This window comes from Branchiostoma belcheri, unplaced genomic scaffold (genome assembly GCF_001625305.1).
Source record: "Branchiostoma belcheri isolate BF01 breed outbred unplaced genomic scaffold, Haploidv18h27 scaffold101, whole genome shotgun sequence".
Classification (NCBI taxonomy): Eukaryota; Metazoa; Chordata; class Leptocardii; order Amphioxiformes; family Branchiostomatidae; genus Branchiostoma; species Branchiostoma belcheri.
In genome coordinates this window covers 683,677-711,132 of record NW_017802392.1, presented here as the reverse complement: position 1 = coordinate 711,132, position 27,456 = coordinate 683,677, and the positions used below count along the sequence as shown (strand labels likewise).

The following is a 27,456-nucleotide window of genomic DNA, read 5'->3' as shown; positions in this document are numbered from 1 at the left end:
TTTTAACCATTGTCATTTTAACTACCGTCTTTTTACATTGTCAATGCATTTTATTATGTAAAATACTGTAATAAACTGTGTAAATTGCACGTAATTCAGTGGACCCATTGTAATGTTCAATAAAGTGATCTTGATTTATTTTTTTTTAAATAACGTTATATGTAGAATTGTGCATTTATACAAGCTGTTAATCTTATTATCTGCCATACAGTGTACCTGCTACAATTGTTGTGCAATGAACTTTTGCTTGGCTTGACTATCTAAATACAAACTAAACACACAGACACTTCCTAACCTAACACGCCCCTTCCTATCGCAAAGTAAACATATACGTGTGGCGGTGCTGGTAAAGATATGAATGCCAAATAATGAACAACATTTCTTGAAGTGCCTCAAATTGGAGACAGGCGGAGTTGAGATGGCAGGCTCCAATTTTGCAGTGGTACTGCTGGGCGTTCTGGCGTCAGTTTTGTCGCAGATCTCAGGTGAGAAGTATTTCTATTTACCACAACCAGGGCTTGAAATACTGGGTGCATGTGCACCTTAGTGCACCCAAATTTGGAGATGTGCACCCAATTTTTTTTCTGTGGGTGCACTGGTGCACCTAAATATTTTTGTAGGCATTTTTGTTCATACTAGTATTAAAAATGTACAAACAGTATACAGGATATTTTTGGCATCTAAGTGTTAGAAAAATAATATTTCTTTGTTGTAGTGCTTGCGTAAGATTTCATAACTTAGCTCCTATTTCAGATTCAAGTTCAGAAGAGGAGCAGTAATATCTGTAATTAGGTTTTGTTTTATATGGTGCACCCAAATAAATTTGGTGCACCAAATTTTTTTTTAGGTTAGGTGCACCTATTACTAAAAATGAATTTCGAGCTTTGCCACAACAAAGGATGTTTCTATTATAAGTAGAACAATTCTTTCTAGGGCATCTTCGAGACTTCCTTTAGTAAACTGCTGCACTTTTAGTTAAATTAGTTTAAACAGTCATGCCTTCAAATATCAGAGTTATCAACCAAGAAGTGAGGTGTTCAAAAACTCGTATTTCCCAAGAACTATCGTAGACTGGAACTCGTTCCTACCAAACACAGTTGTGGCGTCATCACAGAAAGCGTTAAACAACTCCTGCAATTAAATATGCAAAGATTAAGTGTAACAAGTTGTTCAGTGTGATATAGCTAGCCGCCGCCGCGCCGCGTGCCTGGGAAGCTGGTGTGTTACGCCGAAGGGTGGCTATACCGGCTATACCGATACAGATACGGATCTTGTATTTTTCTAAATACAATTTTTGATTCTTATTTTTTCATCAAAAGCAGGATATTACAATACAATAAAAGGCTGTGTATACTACTGAATTGCGTTGAACTTTTACAAATTTGAAGCATTTAGACACACCTGCAGATTAAAATGTATACATATATGCATTGATACATATGTGCAAGATATAAACAAACGAAAGTGCATGTACATACGATATAAAAACAGGAGCGTCATTGTTATGCCCTGACTCCATATCTACGTACTTAGGCCAATATATATGCAGTGCATTACAAAAGAGAGAAAGTATTGTAACAGATAGCAACGCCTAATACACATCATGTTATACGCCATTTAAGTACACATTCCTGTAGTAACACTAATAGTTTCTTATTTCTGTAGTAATACTAGTAGTCTCTTAGAATAGACATAATTGTATTGTTCATATTTGTTATTGTTGCCATACATTGTATTGATATTGTTTTAAACAATTATGTTATTTTCTCCATATAGAGGCCAACAAAACGCACTACATAGATTAACATATAATTTGCCCTTGCGTTTCTTAAGTCGGCAGTGACATCACCCCAAAAATGACAACCCATTTTTATCTATTAGACATACAGAGGTGCCTTAGTGCAGTATGTACAATTGATCATATTAAAATATGTATGTATACGTAGGTATTTTTACAACATTATCTGGTTGGTAAAGGTTAGACATTTAGGTAAACAATACTCCATCCAGAAAATTCAAAGTTGAAATTTTCTATGAATATTCCCTAATTTGTGTTAAAATAATAACACTATGCAAGCATAAGAGCAAAGGGGGTCCAGATGGGAACCAACCCAGATGTGAAAAATTTAATCAGTTTAATGTACATACAAAATTTACTCAGTTCCGCTAGGCCATGTTGATTTGATTATATGGATGACATCCGCGCACGCATGAATTTTCGCCCAGTTTTCGACTATACTGTAAATCGTACAAAAGTAGCTGCAAAATGAGCAAACATATGTCGTAATTCCATTCCAGAGGACAAGAAGAAAATATGATGGAATGAAAAGAACTATAATTATTCACCATGGCAATATTCGCACGCTCGCATCAGTTTTGGGGTTCCAAGAGGATGCCATCCATATAATCAAATCAAAATGGCGTAAGTATTGTTTAAACACTATAAGATATGACCCGTCTAAATGACGTAGCTCTAACCTTTACCGTTCGCTCGAACTTAAAAAGACCTTCACCCGAGCCTTCGAATGCGACATAACTGTAGCAGAGCCAAGTCAAAATATTTTTTTAAGCTTAGCAAGAAGCATGGCGTCGGAAAACACATTTTGTTTTGACCTCCTGGAAAGAATCTCGAAAAAAATACTTCTAAGGAGTTGTATCCCAAAGACTCCAAAAGATGAATTTTACTGACAAAAAGCAAATTATCCAAAATAGAGGGGCATCGACTGAATTTTACTGACAAAAAGCAAATTATCTAAAATAGAGGAGCATCGGCTGTGTCATCGTCCTGATAAACTAAGATTATTTAACGGAAGGTGCAGATAACTTCCGAGCACCTGACATTTGCACACAATATACATCGACAACTGTATCCACAGGATGCCCGGATGTTGACCCTACCTTGACCCCATGGAACCCTGGACACCACCCGAACGCGCAGGTGGTTGTGGGTAGAGGACAGAACTACCTGCTCCAGTCATCAGCCACTTTTTCCTCACTGGAAGTCAAGGATGGGGGTAAGTCGTACTTCTGTCAAACTTTGCTATGACTCAGTGAAACAAATATCCGCAAATTAGCACAAAGTTAGCTTTAACTATTAACACACACGTAAATGCTAAGTAAATAAACTACAAGTTAGGATATTGAAAATTTATCTTACATAACCTGTGCTTCTCTCATCTCCCTTACATTTTACGTCTATCAGAGAAGCTGTACTCCAGGTAGAAGCTTAGAGAAATGTGCATAATAGGCAATGTAAGCAATGTCAGGGGAAAAGGTCTCCCGTGCTCTAAGCAGAGCATGGGGTTTGGTGCCCATGTCCATTTCCGTAGCCCTTAGGCGACACACAGTTGTGCAGGGCACTACATCAGGGGGCTAGTCCGCTGGTAGTGCTGTGCGTTTGACCTTCCCACAGTCTTTCTCGTATGTGCTGAGTGCTTAGCAGAGAAAGAAGTGTGTACCATTTTTAAAGTCATTGGTATGACCCGGCCCGGGTTTGTACTCACGACCTTCCTATTACAAAGCGAGCACTCTACCAATTGAGCTATTGCACCGGTCAGTGAAGCAATGGTGTAAAAGAAATTCCCAAATGGATGTCTTCTATTCTATGTTCTACTAACCTGATAAAATTATTTATTCTATGTTCTACTAACCTGATAAAATCATTTATTCTATGTTCTACTAATCTGATAAAATTATTTTTGGACGAATCAGTTACTTTCTGTAATAATACTGTATCCGTCTGCGCAGGTAGGGTTGTCTTTGCTGACTTGGGTCAGACAGAAATAGTCCTGAGAGCACGTGAGGTTACCGTGGGCAGCGATGGCGGGTTCTACATCGGCAGTGAGACGTGCCCGTACCAGGGGAGGGCCACGGTGTCCCTGTACGGCCGTAAGGACGACCAGAAGAACAGCAAACAGTTCCTGGTCACGGCGGGTGGGACTCTGGAGATCCACGGTCAACACAAGCTGGCCTGGACACAGCTTACCCAGACTGTTCCGGCAGGGGGACTTCCTAAGGTTGGTCTTCAATAGCCTCCACCAGGCCTTTCTACGGGAATACGGATCGTATATAGAATTCGGCAAAAAAAGAGAGTAATATTGGCCAGGTTAGTCTGGCCGCGGGAGGTTGTTTCTTCCCCTGTGCGGCCAAGTCAAATCCCAAGGTGGCCAAACTCCCCCCGCAAATAGTCTCCTATATATACTTTTTAGCCAGCGTAGTTAGTCTGATAGAGACTAGGTCTTTAGCTGTAAGTGTAGACGGTCTGTCCATCGGCATTAGCACATCAACTAATGACAGAATAGAAATCAACTGTTCTACCCAATGAGAGAGTGAATGAGAGTGTGACAGCTATATGTATATAACATAGTTAAACCGCACTCCAAGTAAATTTCATACCTGAAATTGGTTTTCGCATTTTTCCCGAAAAATGAAGAAATTGAGTCGTGGGAGTGAACTTGATAGAATTGATGTAGCCAAGTGGGGTAGTTCTAGAAATGACAAAAAAGTACTTTGGTAGTTGTTAAAGTTTTAGCTTCAATTGAGACAACTTGATGCTATGGTCAATTTTGAATTTGACATCTTGATTTTTGGTCCATCTTGATTGCTTTTGCTCTTGTTCTCGCAACAGCTTTGGAATTCGTTTATGATGTCATTCAGTCCTGTACTTGCTTTAGCCTAGATTAATTGGGGAAAACAATAGACGAGATAACGCAGCATTTTTGGCGACGCCTCAGGGGTGGAGCTGTTGGCATAGTACTGCGATTGAGTTGAAAATATTCTAAGAATTCCATGAATGCATTCCACGAATGCATCCACGAATGCGTTCCCTAGTGAACTAAATTTTTTCAACAAGTTGACTCAAGAACGGCTGGATGGATTTGGTTTCATACTTAGTGGATCTGTAGAGTGTGACTATATCTAGAAATGATAAGATTTTTGGTCCCCTAGTGGCTTCCCTTGGTACTGCAGTGAAACTTCCGGTCTTGATATCTCGCAATCACACATCAAAAGAGTATCACGTCGCCGAGGCGTGTTTTAAATGCTACTTTATTTTATTTGCCATACATCAGGGTACCTTTGCTTGGGACTCCGCTACCAGTAGTAGGGGCCGTGGAATGCACGTGAACGTCGTCGATGAAATCTCAGGAGCCGTGGTGGACTGGCGAAGTTTCGACACTCACGCCAGCGAAGGCAACAGTCGCAATCTGGCGTCATTCATCGACCAAATACCGCAGGGGAAAATCGTGACGCTGCAAACAAAGGACGAGGCATCATCAAGACTGGAGGCAACAGCTCGAGAGAAAATCAGGGCTTTGGGAAGCGTCGAAGTGGATTCCTTATCTCGTAGGTAAGAAATTTTTACAATTAATATTCTTTTAGGAATTGGTCATATAGAACAACAATCTTATCGATCTGCAGCCTACAAGTTTTAATATTCAAGAGAAATTTTCGCAAGCTAAACAATAAAGACTACCGGGAAATATTTTGTAACCTCATGTTAACCCCAATTCCTGTGACTCATCTTTGACATTCTGCAATTCTTTGACATCCTGTCAATCTTTCCCACCCAAGTGCTGTCGACCGATTATTAACTACACCTAATTTTCTGTGTCTGACCTGTTTACCTGTCCTTCGGATTGTCAATCTCGACCAAACAGGCAAACAGACCAACATCCTGTCCACTTACTGTTATCTAAAAAATATACAAACAAACCCACACCTAAACTACCCAAAACAATACTTTTGTACCCGATAGTGATAATAGTTTAATGACTAGTCTATGGCACGTTTTAGGGAACCCTGGGCCTTTGTCGGTGTGAAGGGAGACCCCAGTCGCGCAGTTGAACGGAGAATCCCTTATATAGGTGAGTACTGGTTAAAGACACTATTAGCATCTTATTTGGGTCAACACGACCTGTAATTTGCTACCTCTTACTTAATAATTTTACGAATAGGTGTACTTACTTATTTCATTTATTTATTACAATTCATCACATACACATGTACATGGAAGGCATGGTGGAATAGATGGACCTATGTGCACCTTTTCGAGGCCACCATGCCGACAAATAAATAGACAATGTGCATATATAGAAAATACAAAACAGTGATACTGTATATACATGACAATTAAAACAATAATAAGCATACTAAACGGGGCCTCGTAGCGCGGCAGGTGGTGCAGCCACACGACAGCACCCAGGAACACGCCTCGGTCACAACCCGCCGTACGTGCTTCAGCGTGCTGTCTACGTGCAAAAACGTGGGCAAACGTAGGGCATCCGTGCGTGGTGAGTACCACCTCCGTACGGAATCCTACGGATTTGGGAGCACACAGACACGCCGTAGAACTTTAAGTGCATGTAAAACCTTTTCTACGTGAGGTCTGCGGATTCACCACCCGTAAGTGCGAGTGCGTGCGACACGCGTGCCCCTTACGTGTCGCGTACGGATGAAGCACGTGTGAGTATAGCCTCCTTACGGTAAAGTTGCAATCGCACATAGATCGTACGTTGTAAGCACGTACAACTCACTTACCACTTGCGCAACGTACGATGCACGCAACCGCTCCCTCCTTACGGTAAAGTTGCAATCGCACATAGATCGTACGTTGTAAGCACGTACAACTCACTTACCACTTGCGCAACGTACGATGCACGCAACCGCTCACGGCCAGACGTGGCGTGCAGACCCCACTCTTACACCTTGCGCAACCGTGCGAGTGACGTGCGTCGACGCCACTCCTTCCCCACGTTTTCACAAAAAACGTATCAGACGTAGCCTCCCAAAAAACGTACGGACAAAAAGCACGTACGGCGGGTTGTGAAGAAGGCTATATCCAAACTTAAATATTGATTGAATGTATTTCGCATTGACAACTGACGCTTTTTCTTGAAAGCCGCCACGTCAGTTGGACTCGACGCGTTAGCTCCCAACGCTCTGGTCTCGACGTCCAGTTTATTCCATATTGTTATAATACATGTGTTGTATGTCATCCGTATTTATCTCATTCCAGACACACAGACCACCGGCACCGCCGCCGTCACAGCGACGTTTGATGCCTTCTTCGGCTCATTTGACATCACTGTCACAAGTGAATGGCTGGGAGGTAAGACAAAAATTGTATTACATGTACTATGCTATTCTAATTTTTCAACATTATGATATCATAGTCGTGCATGTATAGTAGTACTTTTTCTCTAAAAACCATACAGCATTTTAAAATTTTCAAATTAATTATAACAAGACTGGGAATTTATGAAAACATACATTGCCATGGCGACGGTGGTTGCTGTTAGAGTTATTGTTTGCATGGCACTGCCATCATTTCATGATTTTGAGGAAGACTTGGTACCTGTTAAGTCTAGACACTATATATACAGTTCACAAGCCCCGGGGTCACAGGAAGTAGGGCCATCCGGTGCAGAGAGGTCTTCCCAAGGGTTTCCAGGAATGTGGGCATAGATGTGGGTCAGAGAAATGCCTGTGGACATTCCGCATGCCTGTGGACAAAATGCCTGTACCATTCCTAGAATTCTTGCAAACTGCACACAATACGGTACCATTAGGCTTCTCCCTGAGACGTCGCCAAAAATTTCATTAAACCACAACAATTTAATTTCTTAGTTAACGGATTCGCCAGCTTAATTTTTTTTCTGATTTGCAAAAAAAAACACAGAATCAACTGCAAATTGTTCATATTTTGCCCTGAACAGTTGAAAACAGTCCCTTTCTTCCTAGTTGTTACAGTTATTCCATATTTCAATGCAGTGGTATCATTAAAAGTTCAAGATTCATTGTTTGAATTTTGAACCAGCCTGGTGTGTTGACTTTATGGCCCCTATCGTACCATTTAGGGCCACAATAGGATGCCTAGGCCTGTTTTTATTTTTTTTTCGCCTGCCCGCTCCATTATTTTTCTAGAAAAATCCGTTATCCAAGAAATTTAATTGGTGTGGCCTTATTGTGCTACAGGAAGAGATCGGTGTACCTTTTCGGTGAAGAGTGCAGGCGGTGACTACGTCCTTAACCTGAAGGATGACGTGAGCTCCTGGCAGCCCGGGGACCACATCGTGCTGGCCAGCACGGATTACAACATGGAGCAGGCGGAGGAGTTCCGGCTGGTACCGTGTCCGCAGTGCTCCGCCCACCAGGTCAAAATCAGCGGTAAGAACACCTAGTGCAATGCCCAGGTAACATTTCCAAACACGAACCCGACCGGGCAGCTTTAGTGAACGAAAAGTATCAAATAAAAGACAACAAAACACACAAAAAAGTTTGAAGTATTATCATGAGTACTATTTGAGTATATTCATGATGCTAGTTGTTGACTTTCCGTTTATAATAATAACTTTATTGCGCAACAGTTGTACATGGTACAAAGTATGGCATCTACTAGAATAAGTAAGGTTAATCTAACTAATACAGGAAATGGATTGCTAGTATGAGATATCAACTTACAATATTTGGAGGAGTTTCTAATATCTAATACAGTCTTTAATATAGCATGTATGGGTTGTCACTTGTCAATATGTATTTAAATTTGCTTTTCAAGTTCATTGTGGCAAATGCTGGAAAGGAATCCGATAGTCTAGTGCATGGTGTATTGCGTATATCAATATATTTAGGACACACAATTAGAATGTGGCCTTAGCATAAGCACGGCGTCCGAACTTGCAGCGACTGTGCGCGAAACCTGGATTTTTTTACGGTTGACGTTTAATATTTGGCCAACGGTGCATCACAATTTTGCCCGTTGCAGACGATGTCTTTACTACACCACTACTATCAGCGTTCCTAAATCATTGACTGATTTAATCGACTTCATAGGAGAGGTTCAGTACAACCACTTCGGCGAGGTGTCGGATGACGTAGACCTGCGGGGAGAGGTTGGTCTGCTGACCAGGAACATCAAGTTCCAGGGGGAGGTCGAGGACAGCTGCTATGGGGACAACTTCTGCCAGTTCTTCGACTACGACACGTATGGAGGGCATATGAAGGTAGTTTTTGCCGACGCCTCAGGGGCAAGCCCGATTAAAGAATTTAGAGAAATAGGCGCCATGCCCGTTAATGCGGATTTAACTTCTGTGTGTCTACGAAAGTATGTCATGTGTATCATTTATCAACTACCACAGCCATATGTTGCAACAACAGATAAATGACACGAAATACAAAACCAAGGCAAAAATCTTCATTGACAACCTTCTTGGAACTAGAATAGGAAACATTTATCTACTTAACAACGTCTTCTTCTTGTATACGGATGTAGTGGTTCGACTAGACACAAAGTAAATGCATAACATTTACTTTCACATTGTCTAGCTTAACAAACTACTGCTCTGTTTGAGTTGGTGAGTGAGTGAGTGAGTGAGTGAGTGAGTGAGTGAGTGAGTGAGTGAGTGAGTGAGTGAGTGAGTGAGTGAGGGTCTGCAATAGCACCTGTTACCATGGTAACAGCCGTCTGGTACAGGTTATTGACCTTATGTGGTTTGAAAAGAAGAAGAAACATAGCAAAAATATATGATTTCTTTCTGCGAAGGTAACATTATAATAAATCAAGCCAACTCTTACCTTCCCCCTCTTATGATCTGACCTAACAGATTCTAAGAGGTTTCAAAGATGTCCACCTGTCTGGTGTCGAGTTTACCCGCATGGGTCAGCAGGTGAACGGCGCGTACCCTGTCCACTTCCACATGGCGGGGGATGTGGACGAGGTCGGAGGGTACAGCCGCCCTGCGTACGTCCGTGAGCTGTCCATTCACCACTGCTTCTCCCGCTGTGTGACCATCCATGGGACTAACGGCCTGCTGGTCAGTCAGTGTCATTTCTGACCGTTTATACCTTTGGTACATGTAGCTTTAGTAGCTTTTAGTAGCGTTTAGATCCCAAGCCATAACGACAGGGACTGGGTACTGCTCAAGTTTTAACAGCGATCCTTGCACTCACTCACCCAAAAAAAAGCAAGAGCGAGTGCAAGGAGCCACGTTACAAAATCGGACGACACTCAAGCTACCAATAGGACCGGGCCCATATTATATTACAGTCCTATACTCATTAAGTAACGCAATAAGCCTTTTACGCGCTGAGTGTGGCCTCTGCTGATGCGATGTCACATACCGCCACTCGGGTTTGGCCAATCATCGTACCCGTCCGAATTCTGAATAGATGATTAAATGAATGCTGGATAGTATGTGTGCGACTCAAGTCTTTTTGAAAAAGAGGCGACCAAAGGAGTGTGCCAAAGCTAAAAAGCGATTACTTCCGTAAGATAGCAGATACAAAACTAAGAATATAGGTTATATTACCTCACAGCATTGCTTGAGAAGCACCATATGACAACGTTTTTCGTGATGATTGTTTTCTCTGATACGTCTGCAGGTCCAAGACACAGTTGGATACGACACGCTCGGCCACTGTTACTTCCTGGAGGACGGCGCCGAGCAGCGGAACGTGCTGGACCATAACCTGGGTCTGGTGACGCGGGCAGGCACGCTGCTGCCCACCGACAGGGACGCCTACATGTGCCGGCGCATGAGGGACGAGGTCTACGGGGACTACGTTCCATCAAACAGCGACTGCGAGTGAGTGTTTCGGGCAGGCATAGCCGTACACCGTTACAAGATAGACTATGCAAATAACTGTATCTGTAGCAATTCTTGTATTGAAGATGAATCGCATTTTATGCTTGAGTGTTTATTATATGATAACGAACGTAAATCACTGTTCAGTTCAATTAAGCTCGACAAAAAATGTAAAACATTATCAAATGAAGACACTTATATCATATATCATATCATCTATAAATATAGACGTCATCAATGAAGTATGTAAGTATATTCCAAAATGTTTCAAAAATAGAGAAGAAGCCATTAGAACTTAGATCGATACCACTTTATGTATATATTTCATTTTTAGCATTGTATACCTTAGACCTGATGTTAGCCTTTCTTTATTACTATTGTTGTAGTACTCTCTAGTACATTGTACTTTGTACATCCATGCATTTATCCCCCCGGGGAATAAACATGCAATAATTTTTTTCACTAATCCTTGCAAGTCCGATTCAGGTACGTCGCATATCTCATAGCTGATCTGCGCGACGCGCTAATCGTCAAAACCACGTCTAAGGGCACGGTCACAATTGCAAGCCGGGGCCCGACCGGGTTGTTTCGATTAACGGAAAAAAACAACAATCTATATCAGTAATATACGCAAATAGCTCCCATGATTAATGTTCTAAAACTTATTTGTGTGTTTTGCTGTTTTATATCATAATTTTCGTTCCATACGACTGCCCGGCCGGGCCCCGGGTTGGGAAATGTGACCGCGCCTTAACTAACTTCAAGCCGGTTTGAGCTTTACTTAAATCACATGACAAAAGGTGGCGTCGTACCAATACAGAGGTCTACGGTCTACTCGCTAAAAAGTTGGCATCTTGTCTGAGTGGAAGTGGGGGTGAAAACCTGCCATCACATAAATTCTATTTTCCGTATCGTCAATCAAAGGTCTTTTCTTCTTTTCTTTTGCGTACCGTACACAGAGCAGTAGCAACGTTCTGGATTGCTCATCCTAACAACATCCTCACCAACAATGCGGCAGCCGGATCTCTGGTATGGAGTCTTATTTCTTAAGAAATTATGATTACAATCTAATCGTTCTATCATTATTTCAAGTCATAAATATATAAAAAAAATTAATTTAATTTAACGGCTCTCCGTGGCCAATGTGAAGATGTTGTCACATCGGCGCACCAAATCCGTAAGGTGTTTTTGGCACCCAGACAGACAGATTAGCTTAAGAGTCTCGGTGGGCGTCACTCCACTGTATAGGAAATATGGCATATGGGCGTATATATGGCATATGGCATGACCTTAAAGACAGGAAATGAGATAACCATTTCCTTAACCGTTTTGCAACCAACGTCTCTAGCAAACCTTGCATGTGAAAAAAAACCTGCAGAAACACAAGCAAACACATGGACAAGAAAATAAAACATATCATATGTAATTTCATCTGTGTTAGTAGTAATGATCCAATGCATAAATTGATGCTAAACTTTATTCCGACATTAATTTAACACAACGATTAAATTTTCAACGGCAGAACAATAAATGACCAATAACTTCTAAACGTAAGCCAGAAAAGTTCTAGACTTGTGACCAAACGAGACTTTACGTATACGTGACGTCACGTCACTGATCGATGAAACGTACCAGAAAATTTGATCCTTGTGTATCCTTGGTGCTAAAACAAAGTTTAGCACCTTACTGTGGAAACAAAAGCTCTGAACGCGGGTAATATACAGTGCAGTGCAAGTCTATATTTGTGGGGTCGTGTGGTGTAGCGGCAGAGAGCGCGACTCGGAACCTAGAGGTCCCGGGTCCTGACATACCACCGATCTTGTGCCCTTGGGAAATGTACCTTACACGACTTTCCTCACTTCGCCCAGGTGAAAATGAGTATTGTCCTGGCATGTATTTGTCCCCTGTGTTGGTGAAGGCATAATTATAAGTTGAAAAAACTCGAGTGTGCCGTCACACGGCGGTCTGTCACTACGGTATTCTTTCCCATTGCTAGGGGGGTTCGAAAACGTATCAGGTTACAGGACGCAAGTTTGGCCTGTTTTGGACTACCCGTAAACTACTTGAAAATAAACAAATAGTATTGAAGGGTAAATTCCGTCAAAATAAAATGAAATTATCGTGTTTACATAGGTTTAATGTTAGTTGTTTACGTTAAATTACTAATTTTGAAAAATCTCGCTCCGAAAGACGATTTTTTTCGGGATTTGGAGCGCCAGTCCGAGACAGTCCGAGTCATGTTTTTAGGCAAAAACCGTTTAAGATTAGCTACGTATGTTACCCCAAATTCCCGATTTTTACATTTTTCGACGACTAGGAATAAGATCAAAAATCGTGTCTTAGGAATTTTTTAATTTCTGATTTCAAGTATAGTTTTTATCGACATAAATGTGAAAAAACGGCATTTTTTGGCATTTTTCGCACTTAATTGCTCATAATTCAAAATCATGGTCCTTTTTCGAAAATCCGTAAGACACGATTCTGGACAAACCCATTACGGTCATTTTGAGCCGTCAATGACATATGTTGGACTTTCCATGCTTCCAATCTTAAACGAGTTTTGCACGCATGTCATACGGCATGAATATGACTAGTGTTTATTTAGGCTGATGAGTACAAGCATTGCGATCTTCAAGGTCACCCACAATAACGGCAGTAGCTTCGTTTCATGTTCCAGCCCACTACAAAATGAAGGCAGACATGTAGTTGTCCAGGAAATGGTTTATATTTGTGAAAAGGTGGATTTTTTTCTGTTAGAAGGTACACATGTAAAAAGGGGCCGGAAAACCCAGGTTTACTGTAAATGACCGCAGGTGACCCCGTTTCGAACACCGTTCTATTCGAATTACGTCAGATCGAACATGGTTCGGGTTCTACAGCAGGTGGGAAGATCGGGGCCCAATTTTGACCACCGTGTCACCACGTCTGGTGATTACATGTTGGAATAAAAAAGTCTATATTTCCCCTTCCCTGCAGTTTACTGGAATCTGGTACATCTTCCACCGTGAACCGACCGGCCTGTCGGCGGGCGCCCTTCCTCGGTACCAAGCCTCGCGGACTCCTCTGGGCCGGTTCTACAACAACAGGGTGCACTCTAATGGAGAAGTGGGTATAAGATATGACTTAATAGATTCTCACGGACAATCCCTCACAATATACAACTTTTTTTCCTTTTCATGTGACCTCTACATGTAGGTATGTATTGGCGATTTCAAAGTGTTCCGTAAGACACTGAAGTTTTAAAAAAATCACTTTTCTTGAGTAACCGTTACTTTTGTATTCCATTACTTTGATTTCTAGCCGCCATCGACGTGTATTGAAGATTATCGTACATTATTTCAGTGTGTTAATTAGCAGCAGCATGTCCTCTTGTTTTCTTTTTTCTTAAACTTGAAATTTGAACTAGATAGGTCTATTGCACTAACAACTAAGAATGTTTCCTGAATACTAACATTGCATGTAATCTGATCAATTTCTCGTCGATGTTTTGCTCAAATCGTTTGAAATGGTAGTTGATTTGTTTTACTTAGGACGGATTTATGATAGACGAGGGCGTGAAGACTACGCAGCCATCTGCAAATTCACCAGAGGAATACCTGTCCAGAACCGGCGCACGGTATTTTCCCCAGTGCTTTCTCCTTATAATAGACGTTGTATGTACCATATATTGAAAGATACGTTTGTACGCAATAATTGTTCCAAGATAAAGAAATAAGCAAACAAATATCAAGCAATGAAAAACTGTTATCCAACTCATAAATTTCACTCACAGGAATTTTCGACTGAATCACTCAGTCTTCCTCAGCTATCTGACCCAAATGCTGTGGACACGTGATTTTTCCCACGTGTGACGTCAGCAAAGGGTCAAATGTTGTCTGAAGTCGATATCCCCCCCCCCATCCCAGTTGAGCGATGGTTGAAGTGCCCTGATGTATATGGCCTCTTTTATGCCTCTCTTGAAGTAATCCTGTTCGGTATCCAAGATTCTAACCCCCTCAGTCGAAAATTCCGGTGAGGGAAATTTATGAGTTTGAGAACAGTTTAAATTTTTCATAATATAATCAACCAACTCATATGAATTTTCATGCAAATATTAAGCGAGGTAAAGGAACAGATCATGTAAGAGACATGAGTTATATTGCATTTTTTTTGCATTCATTTTCGACACACCAAAACGCCACACAGTACTAGTACGTAACATTTAACGTTAGACATTACATACTCGCTGAAAATATAACAGGTTAGTGCAGGTAAAATTGGGGCTGTGCAGGTTTTTTCTGATCGATTGACAAAATTAACAGTTAGGGCTTTCTATCTGGACTGTGTTAATTGAGCTTGTTACATTTAGATTTCGCTGGGGAGGGACTCCGAGGGAGATAGTTCATAAGCATTTTCTTAACCAGTTTGTACCAGTAGTAATCATAGTAAAACATTGAACTTTATTTCAACACACAGTTTACAGAGAGATCAAATTTTCAGCGACCACTGTCGCCTTCATCAGGATAATTAAAACTCCCTGGCACTTTTGATCAATTGCTTGCGTCTCGTGTGGATAAGGTCACGTGTTTGTAAACCGTAACTCTCGCGAGATCACGTTGTAAAGTGATTGGTCATTAATTATCCTGATGAAGGCGACAGTGGTCGCTGAGAATTTGAACTCTCTGTAAACTGTGTGTTGGAGTTTTACTACAGTTTGTAACTTTATCTTTGCAGGTACAAGCCCCATCAGAACGCCGATCTCCTGGCGCCCCGCGTGCCGGCCATGATCGAGGGTCTCATAGCGTTCAAGAACATCGAACACGGGGCCTGGGTCCGGGGAGGCGACATCTGGTTCAACAAATGCGCGTGCGTACATCCTACTTCTTAACCATACTTCTTTACTGTAAATTTGTAACTACTTAAGTTAGACTGACACGTCTGTAAAATCGCCTAACAATTCAGCCCGTTACGGCTGCCAGGAGGCTTTTATGTAACATCTAAATGTCTAATAAATCAGTCTACTACTACTACAACTACTACTACTACTACTACTACCACTACTACTACTACTACTACTACTACTACTACTACTACTGTTGCTACTGCTACTACTACTACTACTACTACTACTACTACTACTACTACTACTACTACTACTTTACAGGCTGAATAAATAGTACAAATCGGCTTAAAAAGGAAAACTGAACCCCGTGTGTTCGGCTAATGCCGGGGTCACATTTCCAACACGGGGCCGGCCGGGAAGCCTAATGGAACAAAAAGTATAATATAATAATAGGAACTATTTTTCGTATATTACTGATATAAATGGTTTATTTCTCGTTAATCGTATCAGCCCGCCCGGGCCTCGGTTTGGAAATGGGACCTCAGCATAAGTCCCCTGGCCAGTTACGATCATTTTTAGGCCGATTTCTGTAATTTATTCAGCCTGCATGCAAAGGAGTCTGGTGGTCACTTTCGTGTAGGTCGTACGATTTTGATGCTTTTCTCTAGCGGTCTGTTATGAAACCAGCCGTCGACATCAATCTAGTACAGCATTTTCTATCCCAAGAACGTAGAATATCCTCCGTACCTATGCGATACTACGACGATCGTAAAGTCTATGTTACCATGCACTTAGTATCAAAGAAGTTGGTTTTTGTTGTTTTTGTTTTGCATTTTTGTCCAAGAATTTTCACATTAACCATGTCCCCAACATTGACTAGTTTGAAAAGTTTGTCTATAACTTCGACGTGTACATACAGGAAAGATTGTATTTCATATTTATCTGTATGGGAACCATAAAATACATGGATTTGATACCTTCATCTTTTTCCAGGTTCGTTGACAATGGAAAAGGACTGACAATGTCAAGGTATGATATCAGTATTTGTTAATCTACAAGCGTGTCACAATCTTTTTGGCTATAGTAGAGCTATGGTAACCTTTCAGCCGAGTTACATGTATTTATTATATTGCTGAATCTGTTACTGAGAATATGTTATCGTTTTCCGTAGATCACGTATCTAAATGTTGATTGGTATTTAATCGTGGTTTACACTACTTACTGAATTCCGCCACGTACCTCCCACTAACTTCCACATGTGACATTCCTGTCAATCAACTGTCAAAATCATATACCACCCACCCATCATGCAACCGCAGATATATTAGGACAAGCAGTGACACAAATATACAACTAACTCACACAAATTATATTTCCGTACTCAAAAGTAACAAGAGGATTCGCAGGGCTTGAAATTGAAAAAAAAAATCATTTTTGGGAATAGGTGCACTGGTGCACCCAACCTAATATTTTAGGTGCACCATTTAAAAATATTGTCAGCAAAAGCTAATGCTTCATTAGTCATTCAAGAAAAGTAATAACAATGATTTTATTATTTTTCTGACACTTAGATGCCAAAAATATGCTGTAGCCTGCTATACCATGTAACATCTTTAGATACATAAACCTATGAAAATATTTGGGTGCACTGGTGCACCCACGGAGAAAAATTTCGTGCACAGCTCTAAATTTGGGTGCACTAAGGTGCACATGCACCCAGTATTTCGATCCCTGATTCGTGATGGATATATATGTGACTTTGTATGTAACTTTTCTTTCTCGATACAGTGAAGGGACGTTCCCTAACGACGAAGGATCGAGTCAGAAGATCTGGGACAGCATCTTTATCGGGGAGAGTGAGAACGTGGGCACGGCCAGCGGATCCAGCGACTGGGGAATGGGAGGGGTCAAGCCGGTACCGAGGAGCTTCCCTAAATCCACGTAAGTCACTGTTACTGTAGTATGTATTGTCTCATTGGCTCTTTAAATCTTTCATTCTGTACGATTGCACGATGACAGTTTTTTTTTACCTTTGGTATATATATATAGATAAAATCTCGTTAAAAGAGAGAGAGCTAAGAAGGCTTCATTTTAAAGCTAGTACAAATTGGTAGGGAGAGAGAAAAAAGAGGGAGGGAAAGGGATTTTTTAGCTTTAGGGTGTCTTTGGTATATGTATATACAGAGGGATAAAAGTTAGTAAAGAGAGAGAGAGAGAGAGCTAAAAGGCTTCATTTTAAAGCTAGTACAAATTGGTACGGAGAGAGAAAAAAGAGGGAGGGAAAGGGATTTTTTTAGCTTTAGGATGTCTTTGGTATATGTATATATAGAGGGATAAAAGTTAGTAAAGAGAGAGAGAGCTAAAAAGGCTTCATGCTAAAGTTAGTACAAATGGGTAGTGAGAGGGAGAAAAAAGAGGGAGGGAAAGAGAGATTTTTTAGCTTTAGGATGTCTTTGGTATATGTATATAAAGAGAGATAAAAGTTAGTAAAGAGAGAGAGAGCTAAAAAGGCTTCATGCTGAAGTTAGTACAAATTGGTATTGAGAGAGAAAAAAGAAACAGAGATATTTTTAGCTTTAGGATGCATCCTTTTTATTTCTCTCTGTGTTTCTTTGTCGCTCTGTCTCCCTCTGTCGCTCTCACTCTCTGTCACTCTCTCTTTCTCTGTGTCAGAAAGCCTGGATGCCAGGCTTTTAGCTTTATCAGTACGCTATTTCTCTGTCGCTTCCCTGCCAACGACGGAAAGAAGTTCATCTTAATAGAAGCTACAAAGGCTGGCATTCAGGCTATCAGAAGTTTATGCTATGATCCAGAAGTAGAATCACTCCATTCTATATCTAAAATATGCTTGCAACGAGTGCTTCGTAGAATGTAAATAGAGATATCTAACCCTGTCTAATGCTGAGGTCACATTTCAAAACCGGGGCCCGGCCGGGCAGCTTTTCGGAAAGAAAAGTACGATAAAAAAGACAGCAAAACACAGAAACGTTTTTGATGATAATCATGCGCACTGTGTGTATATACTCTTGATATGGATTGGTTAATTTTTCGTTCATACAAACAGCCCGACCGGGCCCTGGTTTGGAAATATGACCTAAGCATAATTAACCAACAATTAGTGATTGAATATTTACTGTGTAACTGTAGAAGTTTCCCGATGAGGGGGCTAGAGGTTTACGACGGCCCCACCTTAGCTGAACGCTGCACCTTCAAGAAGTACGCCGCGGCACCGGAGTACAACCGGTGGAGCAGCGCGATCGGATTTTTCCTGAACAATAACTGGCAAACAGCGCCGAAGAACAACCTCACCGAGATAAAGTTCGAGGAGGTAAGAGAAACGTTCGTAGTGTTACAAGCGTTGGGCCACCCCCCCCTAAGAACTCGCGAACGGTATGTCGTATGACCACCAAATTTTCAGAGAATGGTGTACTAGTAAAAATTCATCATATCTACAATTTTTATGTCGTTATGACGTAATATGACGTCATTATGACGTCATTAATGTGATTTTATTGGCCAAAACCGTCTAAATAGGTTTTTCCCTGAAAACTAAATGGTATTCAACATAACTGTACCAAAAGTGTTAATGACAGAATATCATGGTGTACTAAGTCTTATGTTGCCCATAGCAACGCCAGTGACGTCATAAAATGACGTCATGCATATTTAAGATATCCGCCATCTTGGATCATCAATCTTGAATTTTTAAAAATAGTTTTTTTTTTCATGATAAAGCCTAAAATACATTGTAAACATACTAAAGACCGTCATTCAAACCTTTTTTGGAAAAAGAAATGAAAGTATTGATGAAATTTTAATGAAAATAACCTGTATATACCTGTTCTAATGATATGGTCCGCCATCTTGGATTTTGGCCAATGACGTCATCAAATTAGCATAAATTATGCATATTTAATTATGAAATTTACATAAAATTATATGGGATGTTATTTATATTAGAAACCATGAGTATCTTGACATAAAACCCATAAAATTCTATTGTTGAAACAAAAAGTACTAAATTTAGCAAAAAATGCCTGTCAGAAACCCGTTGCCATGGCAACTAAAAAAATTATTATCTTATTTCAATGATAGAGAATTGTTGCCAACAGTATTCTAGGAAAAGTCACCAAGTTTAGCCGTTCTACGGCTAGCCGTTCAGACGCTAGGTGACATCAAAGTTGCCGCGGGCACTTTTATCCCCCCCCCGGTCTAGGTAGGGTTAAAAACAAAACCTGCGTTTCTCTTCTGGTGTCTCAGTCACTGACGAAAGGTAGTGGATACTAGCTGAAACGCCTGACCGTTTCCAAAATCATATCCAGTTTCTCAAGTAACTGCTTTTTGGCGTAAAAACAAGTACTGTAAATCGTACAAAGCGCTGGATCATGAGCAAACCATATGCCTTAAATTGCCAAAAAATATTGGAATACATTAATATCAATTGGGAAAAATCTTTCCAATACAAATGAAGAAAATGTGAAGAAATGTAAGTGAAGAGACTATCATTCGCCATGAATACTCTTTATGGTTAGTCGTTTGTCCAACTTTCATGACTGCGTATATTTCTCAGTGAATACATTTTTGGCCAACCTTTTTTTTTCGTACGCTCGCATCAGTTTTGGAGCTGCCATGGAATGCCATTCATCCGTAACCAAATTAACAAAACCTGAAGGAAAAAGATTATCTTAGATTCTTGTAGGTGGTAGTTAATTCTGTCGGTTGAAATCAGCAAAAGCGACCAACGATATACGTCAAATGGGACCGTACCGTGAGCTCTATCCATTGAGACTGAACTTCGAAGTGAGGAATCTAAACAAGGCCACAGCAAATAAATTTGATGGATGACATCCTCCGTAGAATCCAAATCTAATGCGAGAGGGTGAAAAAAGCAAGGTGGGCCAAAAAAACAAGATTCCTATATTTTTGAATTTTTACATCATAAACCCTGCTGAACAAGAAATGATACCTTTATTTTGCTAACTTTACTACCAACTGTTACAACATTCATTTGTCACTGAAACAACTTAGAAAAGGGGAAATTTTCAATTATTGTACAGGTGGTTTTGATTCGGTGGGTACAAAAGGAATGAAATACATCACTGCATTATAGTAAAAGTCAAAACAATAAATCAGAGACTTGTCGTGTATCCTCTCTTCATGTTTATCTGCCATCCACGTATTACAAGGCATTACATGGCATGCCATTTTGCCCATTTTCGGCATGTTGGCCACTGTCAAAGGGCAACAAAATTTCTTGTTTTTTTTTTCCAAAATCAGGCGAAAATCAATGCGCACGCTGATGTCATCCATAAAAATTACTTGCTGTGCATGGCCTAAACATTAAGATATATATATTTTGTATACGTACAACATACAACAAGTAGTAAGTTCACTTTGTGAAGACTAATGTTGCATACTTAACAATTCCCAGGTTCAGAGTCGGGTGTTTCTTGGCGGCAGAAACCTGCCCTACTTCCAAGGCTACGACAAAGACGGGGATAAGACACAGATATTTCACGACGAGGATGGCAGCACCACCGGCTATCCTGACAGTTTTGTAGTGGGACAGGACAACTTTGTTCTGAGGACTCCAGGGTGTGTAGAGAAGCCGGAGTGGCGAGCCTACATCTGCAGTGGCAAGTACGCACAGGTACGCTACCAGAACCTACAAGGAAGCAGGTTGACAACACACAACTAGGTGGAGGGAGTATTTTAACGGTGTTACAAAAATAATTCAGTGTCTTACATTTTCTAAACTTTATTTGGATCCACAACTAGTTTGACACCTCTGTTAGTTACTCTTCCAACATCTCATACACAAGTGACAAGAAATCGTAAAGACTGACACAAATTTACATGCTTTATGCTTAGGTCACATTTGAAACGGCGCCCGTTCGGCATGTCCTCGGCGTAGACGCCGACCGGCGTCATGACGCCGAGCGTGCGCCGTACCGTCAGGGTCACAATTAAATGTTCCTTTACGGCTCCCTGTCGGGGCCTGCTTGTGCTCCGGCCGGCGGCTCTCATTAATATTCATAAATTTTTGCGGCCGGTTTCTGTCAGGGACCCGTCCGGTGCCCGGTCAGTCGCCCGTCTTGACCCGTGCGGCGTGTGGTAGGGTGCCGACCGGCTCTTACAGTTCGGCCGGGCAGCTGTCAGGTCCCTGGCGGGTTCCTGGAGGGATCCCGACGGGCTCCTCTCGTGTTTTTGAGCAGGTACATATATAAGCGCTGCACTGCCTGCTACCGTTCACTTCAAGTAAAGAGTACACGTCAAGTAAAGAGTAGACTGAAGTTGGCGATGCAGCGTTCAGTGCAACCTGCAAACAACTTACAAGCCCGTCTGAGATTGAGATTGGTGACAACCTACATGTAGGTCTTCTGGCATTGGTAGCTGAAATAGAGAGGCAGGCAGAACTGGTGCGTCGCAAAAGTAACAGAGGGCCTACTTTCGAAAGTACTTCAACAGTGACGCAGGAAGTACTTCAGCAGTGACGCAGGAAGTGTGCCGTGGCAGCTCCATGCTATTGCGCAATAAAACCACTGAATATCGTTACTTCTGTTGAAATTTGGACTGAAAATAAATGCCAATAACTTCTGATTCCATTTTATTACGAAGGCATATGATGTAACAAGAGATAATGTCAGACACATTCTATTCCTGTTATGATCTGTTTTATGAAGTTGGCAAGAGAGCCGTGCCAGCTGTTTTCCCTTGCCCTTCGACATTCTGACACACAAATACAAGGTGTAACACACACAAGTACACGATGTAACACACACGTGGTGAACTGTGCGACGTAGTCTGAGGCAGGAGTTTATATATGCTCCCTATACCCCCCTTTTCCTGACCATCTGATGCACTGATCAGCACATGTGACGTCATAATCTTAGGCAGGTGCCTGTTCGGCCGCCCGACGGGTCCCGGGCAGTGAGGTTACGGCGTCGCTTCGGCGTATTTCGCCGAACGGGGCCCGAAGTGTTTTTAACTCTGAGTTAAAATCGATTCGGCGACCGCGCGGGGCCAAAAATAGGCCGGCAGCCGTCGGGAAGCCCGCCGGTCTCCGTCCAGGTCCCGTTCGGTAGTGCCAAAAAACACGTCGAACACGCGCCGAGCGGGCCCCTTTCTTGAATTGTGACCTAAGCATAAATAACGGTATGTACGTATACAGTAACAAAATAAAATGCAGAAATGCAGATTTTGACGTAAAAAGGAGTTTATGTAACAACCATGATAATACGTTTTTATGTTTAAAGTTAAAACTCTTGATCCAACACAAAGAAATCTCTCACCTAAAGCTTTGGACCAGTCACTCTGGTCTTCCTCAGTAGACTGACCCAGTGAAGCTTGTCACGTGGCTTTTTTGAAGTGTGACGTCAAGATTTCTTTGTGTTGGATCAAAAGTTTTAACTTTAAAGTCATGTAACTACCAACACAGGTGAACTTTCATGATATGATAATTTTTTTTTGTTTTTCTTTCTTACCTTCTACAGTTATTCATCAAGACGAAGCAGCCAAGTAACCTGTTACTGTCGCTTGTCCGTGACGAGTATCCGGATCACCCACTTGTCCTGAAAGGTACGAAGTCCGGAGGCAGCACCCAGCAGTACCAGCCTGCCGTGATGCTGGAGAAAACCTACACCATCCACTGGAACGGACGGGCGCCGAGAGAGGTCTACATCTACCCCGTCAACTTCAACAGGTAGATATACGTAGTACTGTAACTGGTTCGTTAAAATATAACGGATTGCCAAGAGACAGAGGATGTAGTCCTCAGTCAGTCCAAGAAGGTTATTTTTTTAAAACCTTGTGGCGTCGGTGGCGCAACGGTTAGAGCGTTGGACTCGGAATCGAGAGGTCCCGGGTTCGATACTCACCGTTGCCCGACGTTGTGCCCTTGGGAAAGGCACTTTACACGACACCTATACGGTGGAGTGACGCCCAGCGAGCATCTAAGGCTAATCTGTCTGTCAGGGTGCCAAAAACACCTTACGGATTTGGTGCGCCGATGTGACAACATCTGCACATTGGCCACTGAGAGCCGTTAATTTTTTTTTTTCGAGAAGGTTAAATATTTGATTTTAAACCTCCTTGGTCAGTCCGTTCCATTCTCGGAGCCACACACACGCGTTTGTCCAAAAGTAACATTTGTATCTCAAGGGATTTTTGCCCTCTCCCTCTACCCCCACTCTTCGGGAAACTACCATTGATACATACATCGAAGAGGGTCATTTTTACATGCAACAAGTATATCATGTAATGCTGTAGTCACAATTCTTAACCAGGGCCCGGCCGAACTTTTTGAATATATAACATATATGATTGAAAGAAAAAATCCATGAATATGCACAAATCATTTTATGATAAACTCGATTGTTTATAATTTTTTTAACTTTTAAATGTTTATGTGCGTTGTCTTTTATATCATATATCTCGCTTTCGCAAACTGTCCGGCCCGGCCCCGGCTTGGAAATGCGACGCGCATCCTATTGTCGTTATTGCTATTATGACTAATCGTTTTTTTTTTCATTATTTCTGGGTATGGATATATTATTGCTTTGAGTGGCTGAGCTGTGGGTTTGTGTGTCTGTTTATCCAGGTGTGTTTAAAACCCTTAAGCTGCCGGTCCCGGGTATATCCGGGTTCACTATACATCCCCTGTGTGCCATGCCCGGGTATATTCGGGATAGGGTATTCCCCGGGATAACTTAGCACAGCTGCATGTTTCGCGCCCGCCAACCAGGAAGTGACTGGCGGCGGTAAGTGAGGGCAGGTCAGAGGTCAAAGTGGGTTGCGTAATCACCGATTACGTCATCCCACAATGCTTTGCGGCCTATAATTGCCAAGATGGCGGCGGCGTCGTCTGCCGAGGCTTTGTTCTTTTGTTTACGTGTTTTGGGCGGTGAATTTGGACTGTTAACACCAAAATGACGACGTTTACCCTCGAAGAACTGTTGTAGGAGGTCGCTACTGTTGATTTAGCCTATGGTTAACGTATATCAGACGCTGATTCCATTGAGAGTAGTGAAAATGAGACGGATCGTGTTAGCAGACGGGAGGAAATGTGCTCACATGGAACCAGATAGCATTAGTGAATGTGACATCGGCCATGGAACTACTAATGGCCGTGGTCGTGCTAGGGGTAGAGGTCGGGGCCGAGGTCGGGGGTGTGGAAGAGGCCAAACAACAAGGGAATGTGGCACTGACAGGCGAGATTGCAGCCGGCCAGCTGATGGGGATTTAAATCCCGGAGCCGCCCATCAAGCTGCAACTGATACAAGATTTGATGGCACAAACTGGCAGAGGGGGGATGGAGACAGCCTGACCAAGTCTCACCATGTTTTCACTGCACAAAGTGAATTTAGTGGCAAGTTTTATTTCTATTTTATAGCAGCTTTTATGTAAAATTTTCCATGGTATAAAGCATAATATTATACTTTTTATTGCTTTTTACCTGTTTATTGCCTTTGTAGTTTATATTGTCAAGTTGAAATATATTCCTAGACATAGTATATACAATAAGCTTTCATATGATATGTAACAAGTATATATACCATCGATTACATAGGTACAGGAAGGAATGTATTATGTTGTATACATTAGTTGGTTCAGCACCAAGGACAATATCCATCATAAACTTACCTGTAATGATACCTGAGTGCTGTATTTTTACTTGTATGTAATTCTAATAGTGTCAGGACATGTCAGGATCTGTTAAGTCAAGGCCCAAGTCATTCTGTGGTTGCTTATCGTTGATTGTATGGAAACAAGGTGGAAATTGTACATTTTATTGCTTTTTACCTGTTTATGACCCTTATGGTCTATGTTATCAAGTTGATATACATTCCTGAATCTACTATAAGCTTCCATATAGTATGTAACAACTCTATGTACCATTTTTATAAATGTACAGAAAGAAGTGTAATATGTTGTAATGAATCAGTGTCTTAGCTGAATAGTCAGTTCAGCACCTAGGACAATATCCATCATAAACTTACCTGTAATGATACCTGAGTGCTGTATGATTACGTGTATGTGATTCTCATAGTGTCAGGACATGTCAGGATCTGTTAAGTCAAGGCCCAAGTCATTCTGTGGTTGCTTATTGTTGATTGTATGGAAACAAGGTGGAAATTGTGCATTTTATTGCCTCTTTACCTGTTTATGACCCTTGTAGTCTATGTTATCAAGTTGATATACATTTCTAGTTATAGTATCTACTATATGCTTTCATATGATATGTAACAAGTCTATGTACCATCTTTTATAAGGGTACAGAAAGAAGTGTAATATGTTGTAATGGATCAGTGTTTTAGCTGAATAGTCAGTTCAGCACCTATAACAATATCTGATCATAAACTTACCTGTAGTGACACCTGAGTGCTGTATTTTACGTGTATGTGATTCTCATAGTGTCAGGACATGTCAGGAATGTTATAGGTTTCATACTTATACTTTTTATATAGTTTAGGCATTGTAACACAAAAAAACTATGAAAACAGCTATTTTATTGCATTATTGCCCTTGTAATTCATTACTATTGATGTCAGGCTACATTTGAAATATTTTTCTGTAAAGTACACATTCTTAGCTTTCCAATGATATCTGGCATGATATGGTAAGTTGAGGGGAAAATGACAAAAAGACAGTAATACAAAGGTAGTACCCCCTATTTCAAAAGGGTCTGGAAACCCTGGCACAGAGGGGATGTATTGGTGAGAAACACTGGCAGCTAAAGGGTTAATTGCACAAGATCAAAAGGTCAGATACAGTAACTTGAGAGTAGGTTGATAGGCAAGATTGACAGACAGAATGACAGAAGGAAAAACGTTGACTTCAGACACAGAAAATGAGGTGAATTTGAAAGTCACGAAAACCCTTTAACCCTAAACAGTACACCTGGGGTCCGCGCGGACCTAACACTATATATTCTGTAATATCTTTTTTGTTTCTAAAGACTTTTTTTCTGAAATTTTAGGTAATTGTCACCCACAAAGTTGTCTCTCAATACAGTGCAGAAAACTCCGTTTCTATCATTAAAAAAATTATATCTGATTTTCTTTTGGGGTCCGCGCGGACCCCAGCCGGCTTTCGATCATAATGGATACACTGGAATTCTTATGCATTACCTTATTTCCGTTTTTATATGTTTTTATGCACTCATCGTATGTCTACCAAGTTTTCAGAGAATGGTGTAGTAATAGAATTTAATTTTAATAACGTTGGTGTAATTATGACGTCATATGACGTCAGAGCTAATAATGTAGTCCGCCATAATGGATTTTTGACCAATGACGTCATCAAGTTAGCATATTCTATGCATATTAAATGATTTAACTTATATTTAATTGTGTAAGATGTTATCAATGTTGGAAAAGAAGCGTAATTTAATATAAAACTCAGAAAATTTTATGTTTAAACCAAAATTACTTCTATTTTCAAAAAAAACTTCCTGCTAGAAACCCGTTGCCATTGCAAAACAAAAAAAACATCAACTTACTAGTATTAAACTAATCTGAACTTTTTTCCAGAGACATTTTAGGAAAGGTCTCCAAATTTGATACTTCTAGCGCAAGCCGTTTAGCCGCTATCTGAGATCAAATTTGGGCCTCAAAAGCCCCTTCAGTCTGAAATGGGTTTAAAAATCGGGTATTTCTTCTTTTCTTCACCAAAAAATAGAAAAAGTTCAAAATGTATGATTTTTGTATGTAATGCGGACACCGAGGTTCCCACATCAGTTTGCAAAACAATTGAGCTGGTAGCATGTTGATAATTTCTAAAAATTAGCATAAAACTGTTCTGGGGTCCGCGCGGACCCCAAGTGTACAGATTAATCAGTCCGGGAAGGTGTTCTGTTGAGGGTTAACTACTTTCCAAAAGTCTGAAATTTCCGATTTCTTGTTTGTAGTGACCTTGTTCAAAATTCAGGAATATTATGGTACAGACGGTACAAACGATAGAGCAGTTTCCAATTCCCACAATTCAAAAACAGCCAAAACACTAACAGCCTTCGTACAACTGTATGCACTTGACAACCATTGATATGCAAATTTA

General features: G+C 41.1%; 1 protein-coding gene across 2 annotated transcripts in view; it reads left to right on the top strand.

The window, feature by feature from the left end:
- The first annotated feature begins 362 nt into the window (after positions 1-362).
- LOC109474158 (transmembrane protein 2-like) overlaps positions 363-27,456 on the top strand; it is a 32,810-nt gene continuing 5,716 nt past the window's right edge. Inside the window, exons 1-19 of one of the 2 annotated variants that reach the window (XM_019774409.1) lie at positions 363-485; positions 2,877-3,018; positions 3,752-4,016; positions 5,070-5,347; positions 5,794-5,864; positions 7,016-7,108; positions 7,975-8,166; positions 8,830-8,999; positions 9,600-9,809; positions 10,378-10,580; positions 11,540-11,609; positions 13,557-13,685; positions 14,111-14,196; positions 15,294-15,425; positions 16,396-16,431; positions 17,191-17,343; positions 18,550-18,730; positions 20,834-21,052; positions 22,896-23,104. In XM_019774409.1, coding sequence (XP_019629968.1) covers positions 419-485; positions 2,877-3,018; positions 3,752-4,016; positions 5,070-5,347; positions 5,794-5,864; positions 7,016-7,108; positions 7,975-8,166; positions 8,830-8,999; positions 9,600-9,809; positions 10,378-10,580; positions 11,540-11,609; positions 13,557-13,685; positions 14,111-14,196; positions 15,294-15,425; positions 16,396-16,431; positions 17,191-17,343; positions 18,550-18,730; positions 20,834-21,052; positions 22,896-23,104 — 2,906 coding nt within the window. In that variant the 5' untranslated portion in view covers positions 363-418. Of the gene's footprint in view, positions 486-2,876; positions 3,019-3,747; positions 4,017-5,069; positions 5,348-5,793; positions 5,865-7,015; positions 7,109-7,974; positions 8,167-8,829; positions 9,000-9,599; positions 9,810-10,377; positions 10,581-11,539; positions 11,610-13,556; positions 13,686-14,110; positions 14,197-15,293; positions 15,426-16,395; positions 16,432-17,190; positions 17,344-18,549; positions 18,731-20,833; positions 21,053-22,895; positions 23,105-27,456 lie in introns of both variants that reach the window. The other variant, XM_019774399.1, reaches the window with a different exon arrangement.